The 13,926-nt window shown below is 38.5% G+C and overlaps 1 protein-coding gene across 3 annotated transcripts in view; it reads left to right on the top strand.

The window, feature by feature from the left end:
- LOC113226356 (nectin-4-like) overlaps positions 1 to 13,926 on the top strand; it is a 100,988-nt gene that overhangs the window by 78,336 nt on the left and 8,726 nt on the right. For all 3 annotated transcript variants that reach the window (XM_026458946.1, XM_026458947.1, XM_026458945.1), the window contains exons 5-6: positions 4,009 to 4,136; positions 13,607 to 13,775. In XM_026458946.1, the coding sequence (XP_026314731.1) occupies positions 4,009 to 4,136; positions 13,607 to 13,775 (297 nt within the window). The remainder of the gene's footprint in view (positions 1 to 4,008; positions 4,137 to 13,606; positions 13,776 to 13,926) is intronic.

Below are 13,926 nucleotides of genomic sequence, written 5' to 3'. Positions count from 1 at the left end.
GTTATACAAATAACAGTATCATATTGGAAAGTGGCTATGTGTACTTCTTGATGACAAAATGCAATTCACATCTCTCATAAACTACATAGATAATAGACCATAGGCTTTGTCATGCGAATATGTCCATCATTGACATATCCTTTGAGTCTGATGGGCAACAACCGATGCCGATGACGTCCGGATGTAATGATGTTCCCTGTGCAACAACCGATGCCTGTGACATCCGGGTGTAATGATGTTCCCTAGGCAACAACCGATGCCGGTGACGACCGGCTGTAATAATGTGCCCTGGATAACAACCGATGCCTGTGACGTCGGGATGTAATAATATTAAGCACTGTACTTGGTGGGTATTTGGCCAGAAATATCGGTCCCATAAAGTGGGTACTTGTTTATTAAGGTATTTTATGTGATTATAGTTTATCTACTTTATTCAAATGTAAATTACTTATTATGTAAATAAATAGATTTATAAATTGTTTAAGTGTTATATTTTAGGATAGGAACGTATAACTTTGTAATATTTTTAATTATTTATTTAAGTGCTAATAAAGCCCGCCTACTTTATTTTCATGTTTTGTTCATGTACATTTGTTTATGTATTTATTCAAATGCTTTTTTTTTCTTCTTTCCTTCTATTTTACCTTTTGGTTAACGGATACAGCGGTGAAAGAAAATATTTTTATTATCATCATTAAAAAACATTGTCAGTGATGGACAGCGTGAATTGGCTGGTAATGGATGTTGTTATCATAAATAAAATAAAACAAAACTACTTTTCTAATAATATCCATAACATATATCCATAAATATGTATGCTGTACGTTTACCTAAACCATATTTTCGCAAGAATATAGCGCCTAAGGATGAATAAGGTGGGGCGACAAAATATGGCAACGACATAAATATGTTATCTTAATGTAATGCGATTAATATACATAGGTAGGCAAGCATCTACTCCATCAACAGAGTACTGAAGTAGACAGATATATCTAAAAGTATAAGAAAAAAATATTACCTTAAGAAAGTTTCTCAACGTCTCTAAGGATTCATGTGAATCGTACCTACGAAGATGTTACTTAACGTTTCTGCTTAGTCTAGTTGACAATTTTGTTGATTTGTCGTGTTCAATGTTCCACTTGGATAGCTTCGCTTTGATATCTAAGTTATGCTTCTGGAACCTTGATACGTGCAACAATCGAAGGAGAGTCGACAAATAAAACAACAAAGTGTTTATATCAAAAAGCAAGATTTTTTATTCTTACAAAATGGATTCCTATGATTGTATCTCGATATTGCGTTGTATTTAGACGGCATCAAACTTATAAGAAGTAAACTAAATTTAGTCTTTATAAATGAAACAGTTAAGTCTAACATTAATTGGGAGATGCTTTCCCATCTCAGTCAGCCGTGAACATGAGACGAGACCCGTAGAGAGTCAGAAACCGTTGGTTTGTTTGAAACTACAAATATACGCGATTTAGACCGGAAAAAACAGTTTCGTTTCCAATGTGTAACAATAATGAAAACCTAAGAATCTTGTTCGCTGAACGCTTTCCCTTAGACCTTTTCAATTCGAATGTGAATAGGGTTTTTTAGAGCGATGCCACATGATGTGCACTTGTAATACGTGCGATGAAACGGCGTGAGACGACGGAACGCATGCGTAATTGACAAAGAGGCTAGAGGACGAAGCGGGGAGGGGTGTTGCGGTGAGTAAATAAGTATCGCGGCTGCTGCGAGAACGCAACGCACCGGCTGCATTCGTGTGACATCGCTCTTAGAACGGTTACACACGCGCGCGTCTTTAGGCAGCAATGCTTGTGATTTATAAGCGATTGCATCGATGCTGCTGAAAGTAGCCTTGTGTAATCACTCTTGGGTGTACATGCTCTATCGTCAGCATCACTTTCCTTCAGACGAAATGGAGATCAAAATTAAATGCGCACTTAGTCTTTAAAAAAAAAAAGAACTCAATAACTTTAGTCAACCAACCTGTTAGGTTGTATTGGAATAAATCACTCAGTCACCTGAGTTTATTGTAAAGCGGTACAAGACCCTAATAATATAATGTACACAGGGAATTATGATTAATATAATATTCATATTGTCGCGTACTATGATAACTATATATAGAAAATGTTACTCTGTTGCTGGTCGAAGACAAGTTTAGATCTGGAGGAAATCGTTCAACTAAAAACAAAGAATTTATCTACATCGAAAACATTATGCTGCAAGGAGCTTTAGATGATTTCAATATAAAATTTTACTGTATAAAATCCAAACATAACTAGATAGAATCTTATTAAATTGTTGTCCAGCAGAAGCGTGCTGTTGAGCAAACTCTAAGGGATAAAATTAAAGAAATTGGATTTGGTGCACCGGAGTAACAGTACATTTTTGTAATTGTTGTTTATGGTAAGAACAGTAAACTTGTTTATGAAAGGTCAATTCAAGATCAGAGATTCAGAAAGTCATCAATTATTTATTATTAGTGGCAATGTATACCCACGCTTTCATAATAAGTTTCCTGTTGTTGTACAAAAATTGGCATTTACGAGGTTGAAGAGGAAAATCACCGGCATATTTCTTCTTTGCTGCTCCTATAATCATAATATGTTAATACGTTTGTAGGCGTGCTGGTGAAATTACAGGCACATGGGACTTTTCAAGTTATGTCTCCGAATGATGGGCGCAGAGGCAGTGTACTTCAGATCTTTGCGATTTAAAGTTCCGAGTGGCAATGCAACTGTTAAAGACAGGCGTATCGTATACTATTATGCGCATAACTTGTTCGTCCCATCACTAGTATCTTAAAAAAAAATGTTCTCTCAGAAATGTGATCAAATTACTTATTAACAAAGAACAACCTCTTGAGTTTCTTATTTGTTCTTTTCACTCTGAATCTGGAATTTGCATTAAGAATGAGTACGTTTCAATTTGGCTATTAGAAGTGAACTTTGAATTCCAATGAAATAATTTTTTTTTAATATAAAGTACATAAAACACGAAGGTTTATATTTATAAAAGATTTTATTATAATTATTTATAAAAGATCTTAAAGAAGAAGAGAGATTTTTTATTATTAAGTCTCTATTTTGGAATTCTCATGCAAAACCCGACAGAAATATCACTTTCTAAATATTGACATTCCTCTCCGTTAAACCGTCAAACCATTTTTTTTTTATTTCGATTGAGAGATATTTCTGTTGTTATTTTCATTGTTTTAAATATTTATCTGACATAATGCAGTAGCGCGTTATGCACGTTACATTCTTTACGTCTATTTTTTTTAAGTAGATTAGACGCACGCTTGACCACAATCTCGCCCAATGCTAAGTAATCATGTGATCGCCTACGGCGTTGGCGTCGCTGCTGTGTACGGACAACGGCGCATCAGACAACACATTTTTGTTCGAAAATCGCCTCCAATCTAACGAAACAAGATACGTCAGTGTATAGCTTGATATGTTGGCGTGTGTACAATATCACAGTTTTGCCGAATGCTATGATTCTGGACTAAGCATACAGCGACGAGCAAGGCCATTTAAACTTAATCGTTAATAAAACACCCATATTCTTACGCATAAAAAATGTTTGACTGGCGCGATTGTGGTCAAGCGTGCATCTATTCTACACAAATCAACGTAAACTGGAATATAGCCGTCAGAGAACACCCTTATTACTGATTGAGCCAGGAATTAAATAAGAAACCTTCGAGAATTGATAAAACTGACCTATACTCTCTTCGTTATCAATTCGTTCATGCTGACTATGCTCACGCTTTCATGGCGTATTTTTTTGACAGGTGCACAAATGTGTTAGTCGATTTGTAGTAAACAGCTTAGATTAATAATTACAAACAATCTATAATACTGTAATGATATCATGCAATTCTGCATAAACCGTAAATTTCAATTTAAAGATTTCTTAAAAATGTTTTTCTATTGTTTACAATTGATACCTATTTATTATTAAAAATATTGACAAAGCTAATTTTGTTCACAGCACCCGAAACAATAATATCTAGTGGTCCAGAGCTATTCATCCAAGCCGGGTCAACCATCAACCTAACATGCACCGTGAAGCATACTCCAGAGCCACCTACTTCCATCACCTGGACTTTTGGTGAACAGGTACTTCTTTTTAAACTGCGAATCGGCTTTACATTTAAAATGTAGAGGTAAAAAATTAATAATAATAATTTTTATTAATTTTCTTTTGCGTCTTTTCAAAAATGGTTCCAATGAAAGCTTTTGATCTAATTCACATTTGTTGTGACTTTTTTAACGCCGGCGTTTTTTGTACTAATCGCCTGACGTAATGACGAATGGAGCAAGATAGGCGATGATTCGTATTCCACTTTGTTTATAGTCTTAGTATGTCTTCTTTGAAGACAGAGTAAAATGACATTTGCAGGGTTGCTGGCTTAAAAAAAGTCATGTAGTCGTTGTCTACAGTTTTATCGATAGATTGTAAAGAAAAAGATAAAATTTTACCAAAAATGTCTTTATATTTTTAATAGACCTAGAGTTCTAAATTCAGTATGTATGTCGATAGAATATTTATCGATTTCAATCACCACTGCTTGTAAGAGGACAATTTTGCGCAATTAACTGTCATTTTATTCCATCTTCAAGCAAGATAGACTATAGCTGATTATAAAGTAATAATAATGAAAGTTAAGAACGAGTAAACCATCGTTGCTTTCCCACGATGTGCGATTTTACCGATGATAGATACCACGAACAATAGACGACCACGTACGATCACGCACCGCAAAGAGGCTTTTTCGACGATTCGTGTCTGACTGTATGGATGCGTGACTCGATGTCATTCCAAATTACGTAGTGAACGAGAATGTCCCATTGCAGCTGCAGCTTTCATAGTGTTTATTAGTCCGTCATAATCGTTATATAATTGCTTAAATTGAAACAAAGTAAAGAAAAAAAAACAACTTTGGTGTACGTCGAATGGATGTTTCGCACCGTACCTTTGAAGTTATCGATTCACAGCGGATACGACGCACCACTACGGATATATCTGTGTTACCACTGTCAAGTCTTTTTCCATAGTGCGCGCGTGCGAGCTCGTATGCGGTAATTCTTAATATCGTGTTTTCCAAGAGACGAGACAGTTTTGTATTACAATAAAACACAGAATACTTGAGATATCAAGTTGAAATTTATTTCATGTGGAGTACACATGTTACATTTAAGAACAGAATTCGATCTCGTTCATTAGACAACCGCGACCATTTTCTACCACTCTTCCACACATATCGGCCGAAACGTTGGCAATTTCGCATTTGATATTATTCCTGAGCCCATTTCACGTTGTTGACTTGTTGCCATAAACCAACGATATAACTCCATAAAAGGTAATCTAACGGCGTTAGATCGTATAAGCGAGGTGGTCATATAACTGGACCGTGTCGCGAGATTACACGATTATCGAACTTCCTCTTCAGTAGATCGATTGTTTGACCAGCCGTGTGACCGCTGCAAAAGTGCTCGCAGTGGTCATAAGAATGAGATCGAATTCCATTCTTAAATATAACATAATAATCTCAGTGCAGAGTACTAAAAAAACCGACCTCAAAAGTACGTGGAATTACGTAGTTCGCCACTATCTATACAGGACTTAACACTGGAGATAATAAATATAGGTTCTCACTACTCAAAGTATATTGAGAGAAAAACGCCTTTAATTGGAGAAATAGCAAAATCAACTATTAAAGTAATTGCTCCTAAATTAAAGTTAGGCGCTATTTATAAAAATGAATCTTCATGCGTGAACAGCCACCCTTCTAGGTGAATGATTTTCTTCAAAATGAAATGGGACCGCTATGGAAGTACCCCCTTTCCAACAAAAAAAGAATCATGAAAATCGGTTCACAAATACCGGGGTTGTCGCGTAACATACATACAAAAAAAAAGAAAAAGAACATACAGTCGAATTGAGAACCTCCTCCTTTTTTGAAGTCGGTTAATTATATACTGCATCTGGAATAAATTTCAGCTCGATGTCTCAATTATTTTGTATTTTATTGAAATACAAAATTGTTATGTTCTTTTTGGAAAACCCTATATTATGGATGGTGGGAAGCGACCTTAAGAAAGCATTTTTCTTAATAACCAATTTTATTTTTTGGGCTGTGTGATTTTACTGTTAATAATATTGTTCTTCATACAATTTCATCCTTATAAATGAGGAAAGCTTTTCCCTCGTTAGTTCTTTGGTAACATCCTATAATGACAAATAATCTTCGTGATATCATTTCATTTGTGCAAGAAGAGTGGTAGATAATTAGGGTCATTATTTCCCAACTAATCGTGAAAAAGTTAGACAATACCGACATTGTTTTAAGTTCACAAGACAATCAATCTAGTAAATCGTATATATACGTATGTTACCTACATACAGTTATGTTTATCTTCTATGTGTGTTAAATCTTTCGAGTGGACCTGGATTAGGATGAGCCACATTAAACCGCTTTTGAATTATAAAGGTTCAAATAACAGGTTTGTTCACTTAATTCCGCAAGACTTGTTGTTTCTCTAAGAAGGTTTTGTACTTCTAAAGAAAACACAAAAGTAACCAGGAATAAACAATACAAAACCAGTGATGAATATTTAGAGAAAAGACAGTTAAATACGACCTTTGCTCACGTTGATAATATATATTACAAAAATCGATGTGGGCGGCACAGGACCAGGGGGTTTGGGCGTGCTCAGGGGAACTCTTATGTCCAACAGTGGATGTGTGCAACCTGATGATGAGGACAATGATGAAAAAAATAAACAAACTGATACGAGAAAGCAGTGAAAAGCTTAGTCTACACACACTACAAAAAAAAAATACAAGAAATATTATCACCTATTGATATTGTATACTAACCAATTGTGTATATAAATAAAATAATAAAACAAAACATAAGGTTTTACCCTGATTTTCAAAATGGTTTTTGTAAAAGGTGTGAACAACCCTCGTCATTCAGTCACCCAATCTTGTATCGATATATTCGGGGAACGAAGCGCCCTCTTGAGGTCTGTTATCTTCATAGATAAGAATAACACAATTAACCGACCCTCTTCAATACCGGCAAATGGGTATATATCCCGGTCTTATATATACTAGGAGGGGTAAATACGGAATGATGTTGTAATCCAATATAAGATTTGGAGGTACTGTTCCGTGCAGAAAGTCGAAAAAAATCCATTAAACAAATAGGATCAACGGCTAATTCTACTTAAACAATTATTTTACCGACGTATCAATGATATCAAATTGCATTACACTAGACTGGTGAACTTTGACTTGAAAATTGACGCTGTAAATTCGCTACGACACCGTGGTCTGCAGTAGCCAGTAGCTAGTAGTAGTGGTCTACGCTAGGCGTCGGCTCGCGGCCGGACCAGAAAGCGGGCTAAGCCACCTTCTGCGGAGACACCGGCCCCAAAGAGAAGGCAACAGAAAGGCTCAGGTGACGAGGAAGCGGTCTTGGATCCGTCTGTCGCTCCACGGCATACGCTGTCCAAATTATCGCTTTCTAGCAAGGACGACCTGCTGAAGAAGATAGAGGCCCGACGACCGAGGTCGGCTTGCGCATTAAGCACCACCTCGACACGGTCGAGAAGGTGGCGCTGATACTTCGGGCCACCTCAAGGTGGCGGCGAGGACCGTTCAAGTGGCCGGCGAGGAGTTGGCCTAACTTGGTCGTGCATCTGAGCCAACGTGGAGAGACTGCAGAGAGAGAATGCAGAGCTGCGTTCTCAGCTCTCCAGCCTTTCAGCTATGGTAGAATGCTTGAGGGCAGAGCTTCGCTCCCTCCACCAGCGGGCCGACCATTAGACCCCAGGACCCTCACCGACACACGGCTGTGGGCCCGCGACGGTCTCAATGCCGACGCCGAGGGGACCGGCGACAATATTGGCGGTGATTTCAAATTGCGGGTTCGCGACGATGGTTCTGGCGACAAGGCCGAGCCGTAAACCCGCGGCGACCTCGGCTGCGTCACAGATCCGCGGAAAGCAGGTGTCGAAGGCCGCAAAGCCGTCTCAAGTCGGAAGCGACTGGGAGAGGCGTCTATTTAAGAGCATTGAGGCTCTTATAGAATCCAACCACCACACCTCCGAGGCCTCCAACCACTGCCGCCATAACGGTGACGGTGCCGGATGGCTCATCACTGAGCTATGCCGCAGTCATGACCGCCACTAAAGAGTGGGTTAAACTACCGGGAGTGCCCATTAAGCGTGTACAGACCGGGGGCATAATAATAGAGGTCCCCGGTCTTGACAGTACTTCCAAGGCCGCGGCCTTAATAGAAAAGACGAGAAAGGCTCTATTGGACTTGGCCGTGCATATTGCGCGTTCAGTCAAGTACGGAGAGATCAGGGTGACGGGCCTCGATGAGGTCGTTACCCCGGAGCAGATTGCTGCAGCGGTCGCGGGCACCGGAGCCTGCCCAGTGAGCGACGTACGAGCAGGAGAGCTCCGTCGCTCACGCAGCGAAACGCATCGCCGTATCAAACTGGATCTTCGCAAAAGTGGAGGTCCTGGAGATCCGCCCTATGCGGTGTTACCGCTGCCTGGAGTCGGGGCACGTCTGACGACTGTGCCCATCAGAAAACGACAGGAGCGACTGCTGCTTCACATGTGGCCAGAAAGGCCACAAGGCTAAAAAGTGCACAGCAGTCGCTCCTAAGTGCCCGATAGGCGGCCGAAATAAAGGACGAAGACGAGTTTCTGGAGGCTTTTGGAGCAAAACGGTAACTTTGGAGCAACAAGAAACAGTACCCCAAAGAAATGTCGACGGACAAGACGAGGTCCGAAATGGTGACAGAGGGGTTTCGAATTGGAAATGTGGCGAAGGCACTGATACTGAAATTGAGGCGTTGGTCTCAGTTTGAGGTAGATATGACAAAGGCACCTAGATCAACTTACAACATCACTGGCACCACCTGTGATGACGGGACACGAAGTTAGAGAAGGCGGCAGCCTGCAATATGTAGACGAGCTCATACAGAAATACAGTGCCCAGGACAAGATGTATAGCGTAAATAAATTCATCGAAGACGTTGACGAAAACGCGGTGATACTCGGCTGGACACTCTTGCAGCAGCTGATTGTGGCGAGGCGCAGTCAGACCGGCACCGCCGTGCTTAAAAGCAGAACGACTTTTCAAATCGTGGAACGAATTAAAAGGCACGCTGAGCAGAGGACTGAATGATAGATAATACATTAATTACATTACATATACATCATCTTAATTCATTGAAATAAACATCTTAATTAGTATATATAAAATGATAATCGGCTAATTTTCTACGCACGATCCCAACTACAAGCGTTTTTGTTTAATTTAATTTGTGGATGCGGTACTTTCGGGATAATGTTGTGTCATAAACAAACCTCCAAATGTGTACAGCCGCCGCTTTAGCGCTCTAAAGCTTTAGCAAAAACCTCCTTGGCGCATTTAAATACCACCACGACGACCAACCAGACGGTTACTACAAATAGCAGCTCTTCCACTGGACAGGACACTTGGCTGCACGCTGTAAACGCTAGTACAAAGACACCTTAATATAAGTGTACATGTTCTGTAGCGAAGATACCTTTTTTTTTTTTGCTTGGGAAAATCCTCCTAGGATACCTCTCCGCCGCAGGGGCAGCGGGAGGCCGGACTTCTACCGGCGACAACCCCACGGTAGCGTTCTCGAGTGCTCTAGTGGGAAGGATCCGGGATCGGCTTTTCGCACCGGAACCCCCCCAGCACCTAGGAGGAGCTACGTCCTCCCCCTTCTCTCCTCAGGACGAAGCGGGCCACACCTCCCCGTCGTCCTTCTCGCGGCTACCTAACTTACTGGCGAACGAAGCCCCCGCTCCGATCGCCCGCAGCCGCGAAGGTGCGCCGCCGCCGAGCGGGATCGGCCCTCTCCCGATCATGCATGGCGACCTCTTTCTGAAGCATCACTGCTTCACAGGAGAAGACCACTGCCTCATGGGACTCTTGATCCGCCAACATAGCCGCTACTATGCCTGGCGGAGAGAGATCTCGCCCGATCCGTACAACCAGGATGTCGATGTCGAGGATCGAATGATTGATGGCATCGATTGACTATAGATTGATTGATGTGGTTACACCCTTAGCGAGAGGTCGTCCTACTTACTAAATAACTTATGTATGTAATTTTTAAAGTCGTTAGTATAATGACGCGACAGAAATTCGAACCACTGACCTCTCAATTAAGAAGCAACCGTTCTCTCAGTTAACTACTACTCCTCTTCAGCAATCTCAAAATATAATTCAAGAATTTATAATTTTGTCTACTCGGAGTAAAATCGATCTATTGAATATCACAATCTTATTTCTGTTTGATAGTATATAACATTTCTGAGGGTGAAATAATTAGTTTTATACTATTTTTGGTATTAATTAATCAAACTCAATGACATTTAGTACATACGTTCTGGAAATTGATGTCGAGGTTAGGGTAGTGATTTTCCTGATAAATTATTATAGTTTAAAGTTCACGGGCTCAACAAATCATGAACTTGGATCGAAAAGACCCAAGCTTATGCAAAGACACAATATCTTTCGATTGATTTTGATATTATGCATAAAAAATAGTAATGTTTTATAATTTTTGATACAAAGATCGAACACTCAGAAAAAATCCTTCGATCCAGCCGGATTCAAAACGACGTCTTCTAGCATACCGTGCCGAACGCTATACTAATTTATTTTAATACCAATAGTAATTTCACATTAAAATAATTGAATATCATTTCAATAAAAATGTAAGTAATCTTTTATGTTATTACGTTTTGCTACAGATTTATTATATTATTTGAATGTATATGTCGAACGGACCCGGTAATACGGCCTGGAGCACTCCTTTTAGAAATTTGAGTGCCCTTTGTCGATAATACTAAGGACTTTCCTTATTTAATGACTACGGTGCCCAAGCTATTAGAAATCTGGGTGCTAAATGAATATTTGATTTTTGATGAATACAATTTAGGAACTTTTAGAAAGTTATAGTTGTTGTGAGGCGGATCTTCCGGTAATGACATAGGTCCAATTTCGATGAACTGTCTATTACACAAAGTCATTCCCAAGTTAGTCACCAGATTATTGATGTGATTGCTAGGTTCGTCCGGGGAGGTACTGCCAATATACCTACATATTTCTAAAACAGCAATGTTCCGACTTTGAAGGGTAATGGTGCTGATGAAATATCAGGCATACAGGAATTGTCAACTTTATGTCTCAGGGTGAAGGTCACAGTGCAGTGATCCCACATATCCGTCACTCTATATTTAAGTAAAAATAAAAAAGGCAGTTGACCTAGCCATAATAAACGGTAATTTTTGATTAGACAAAGAACAAAAAACCTAAAATTAATTTTAATAAAGGGAAGATTTCTAAAACTACGTTGTAAAGGTACTTATTTTCAAAGCTGTCCGCAAAGCAAATCAATTTATGCAGACCGTAATTATTCACATCAGATTGACGTAGATTGAGTGTTCCGTGATATTTAGATCACGATAAACCCAAGCTCGTTTATCAATGCTTTAAATTACCTATACCCAAGTTAGAACCGCTTCGGAAATGACTTAAGTAGTTATTGAGTTTGGATTTTTGATCTTAGCTTTTAGGATTTCTTGGTTTTTGTTAAGTGTTTGAAAAACCTATAGAATCATTGAATGTTTTAATTAACGGTTACTTGTACGAGAATGCATTTATTATTATGTTTGTCAGTAGTAAAACATTCGACTACCAGATGGCATATCTTCGTTTCTTGCGTTTCTTCACAATCCGATCTTTGAGAAAGTGAAGATGTAAATAAAGATATATGACCCCTTTCAGCGGTTTAGGGCCACTATGAGAAATGACCACAATTAAAAAGGACCACTTCTCAAGTTAACCATTACCTTAGTTACTATTAAAAATGTGGGTGATTGTATAGTAAAAATAATTCTCTCTAACTCTACCAAGTTATCGCTATAAAATTTACGTATCCAAATTTTTTTTTATTTACATAATCAAATGACGGATGAACAAGTCATGCCCTTGATGCGTACGGTATGTATGTATTATGGCACTCATAACAGTTGCAGTGCTACTTAGAGGTTAACTTAAACGGTTAAACTTAAAATTTCACTGCGTCCGTCAGCGAGAGACAAAAATTGACAAGTTTCATCTGCCTATGGTTTCACCTTCAAAACTGGAACGCCGTAATGCTCACATTACTACATAGTGTTAGAAAATAGGTGTATGGCATCAGCAATTCTTTGACAAGTATCTCTATTGCCAAAAACTCTATGCCGATGAGACAAAGATGGTACTTGCTTACCTAGATATGACTGTTTGACCTTGAAAGATCTAGATTGCATCATAAGGGAAATGCTGAGCATGGCAAAAGTTCCATTCCATTAAATTAAAAAGCTTTGGATAATCAATTAAAGCTCATTAGACATCATTAACTAGAGCTTCAGAAGCTAACATTTGAGCAGCGTGTAAAGTGCTTTCATACACCTAAACTTCACTGGATATTCGAATTGGAAATTTAACAGTATTAGGTTTCATATTGAACATAGTTTAAATGATAGTAATGTTTCTGGCAATTTGTAGATACTAAATGGTTAAATTGATTTAAAAACTGCACTATGTCAGGCTAGTTGCCAAAACTCATAAAGCAAAACTGATTCATTTGAATGAATGAGGGTCATTAACAGTTTTTACTGGCGCGCAGAAGGCATAAAATGAATAATAGAGGATAGTTTTACTGTACGTAAGATTTTAAAAGAACTGTGTCATTTAGCTTGTTTGTTTGAAATGATTCCACATTTCTTGATTGTTTTTTATGCTTGCAAATTGTTTTATGTGTTATATACACCCAGGACTACCACTACAGGTTGAATTTTTTTGAGTTATGGTTTTTTTAATAAGGGATAGGTCAGTTTCGTGGTTTGATGTCAGGGAATGGGACGCATTTGTTAGTACAGACTCAGCAAACCCATCATCATTATCCCAATGATCTTCCTTATAAGTCTTTACCATCCCTTATAGTTTTTTGTTTAACCTTTCTCACACATGCAACTACATATGTATACTGTTTATTAAAAGTTATATTTTGTTAATTGTTTTTTGCGTGGTTTGCTTTACTTTATTTCGTTTTTTATTGTTTTTGTATTTTTTATTTTCGTTTTTAATTCTTTCAATTTTGTTTTGTTTGTACTAAGTATTATTAATTTCTTGTTTACATACGTATGTGTTGTGGTGTTGTAACGTTCCTACATTAAAAAATTTTTTTTAGTGTTGTCATGAATGTCTATTTTATTTTATGTTAAATTTATTGATACAACGATTGAACAATACAAAAATATTAAAAAAAAAGCCTTCGTTTTGTTTGAATTCGAAACAGCGTCTGTTGCCTGCTGATTATCGAGTAAGATCGTAGGAATTTTTCTTTGTGTTTGCTATCTTTATTTCAATAATAATATCAAACTATTGTATTGTCACGAAAGAAAAAAATATTATAGTAGTTAATAGAACTTGATATTCAATAAAATAAATGTTAAACTTTATTTTCAACAGGTAATAAACTTCGACTCGGCAAGAGGTGGAATCTCCTTGGTGACAGAAAAAGGAATAGTAAGCAAAAGTCGACTATTGGTTCAGCGAGCTACAGGCAACGACGCAGGCTTGTACACTTGCGGCCCAAATAACGCACCACCCGGTACAACTAGAGTTCATGTTTTGTCTGGTAAGTTTACCAGTATAATTAATTACATTTTGTTATAATACTAACTGACGGAGCGAACAAGTTGTGCGCACTTCACATGGCTACGTGTATTCGCTATTGGGTATGAGAGAGAGAGAGAGAGAGAGAGAGAGAGAGAGAGAGAGAGAGAGAG

This window comes from Hyposmocoma kahamanoa, unplaced genomic scaffold, assembly GCF_003589595.1.
Source record: "Hyposmocoma kahamanoa isolate Upper Pololo Valley unplaced genomic scaffold, ASM358959v1 190, whole genome shotgun sequence".
Classification (NCBI taxonomy): domain Eukaryota; kingdom Metazoa; phylum Arthropoda; class Insecta; order Lepidoptera; family Cosmopterigidae; genus Hyposmocoma; species Hyposmocoma kahamanoa.
Note: the sequence above shows the minus strand (reverse complement) of the source record. Positions and strands in the feature narration are given on the sequence as shown.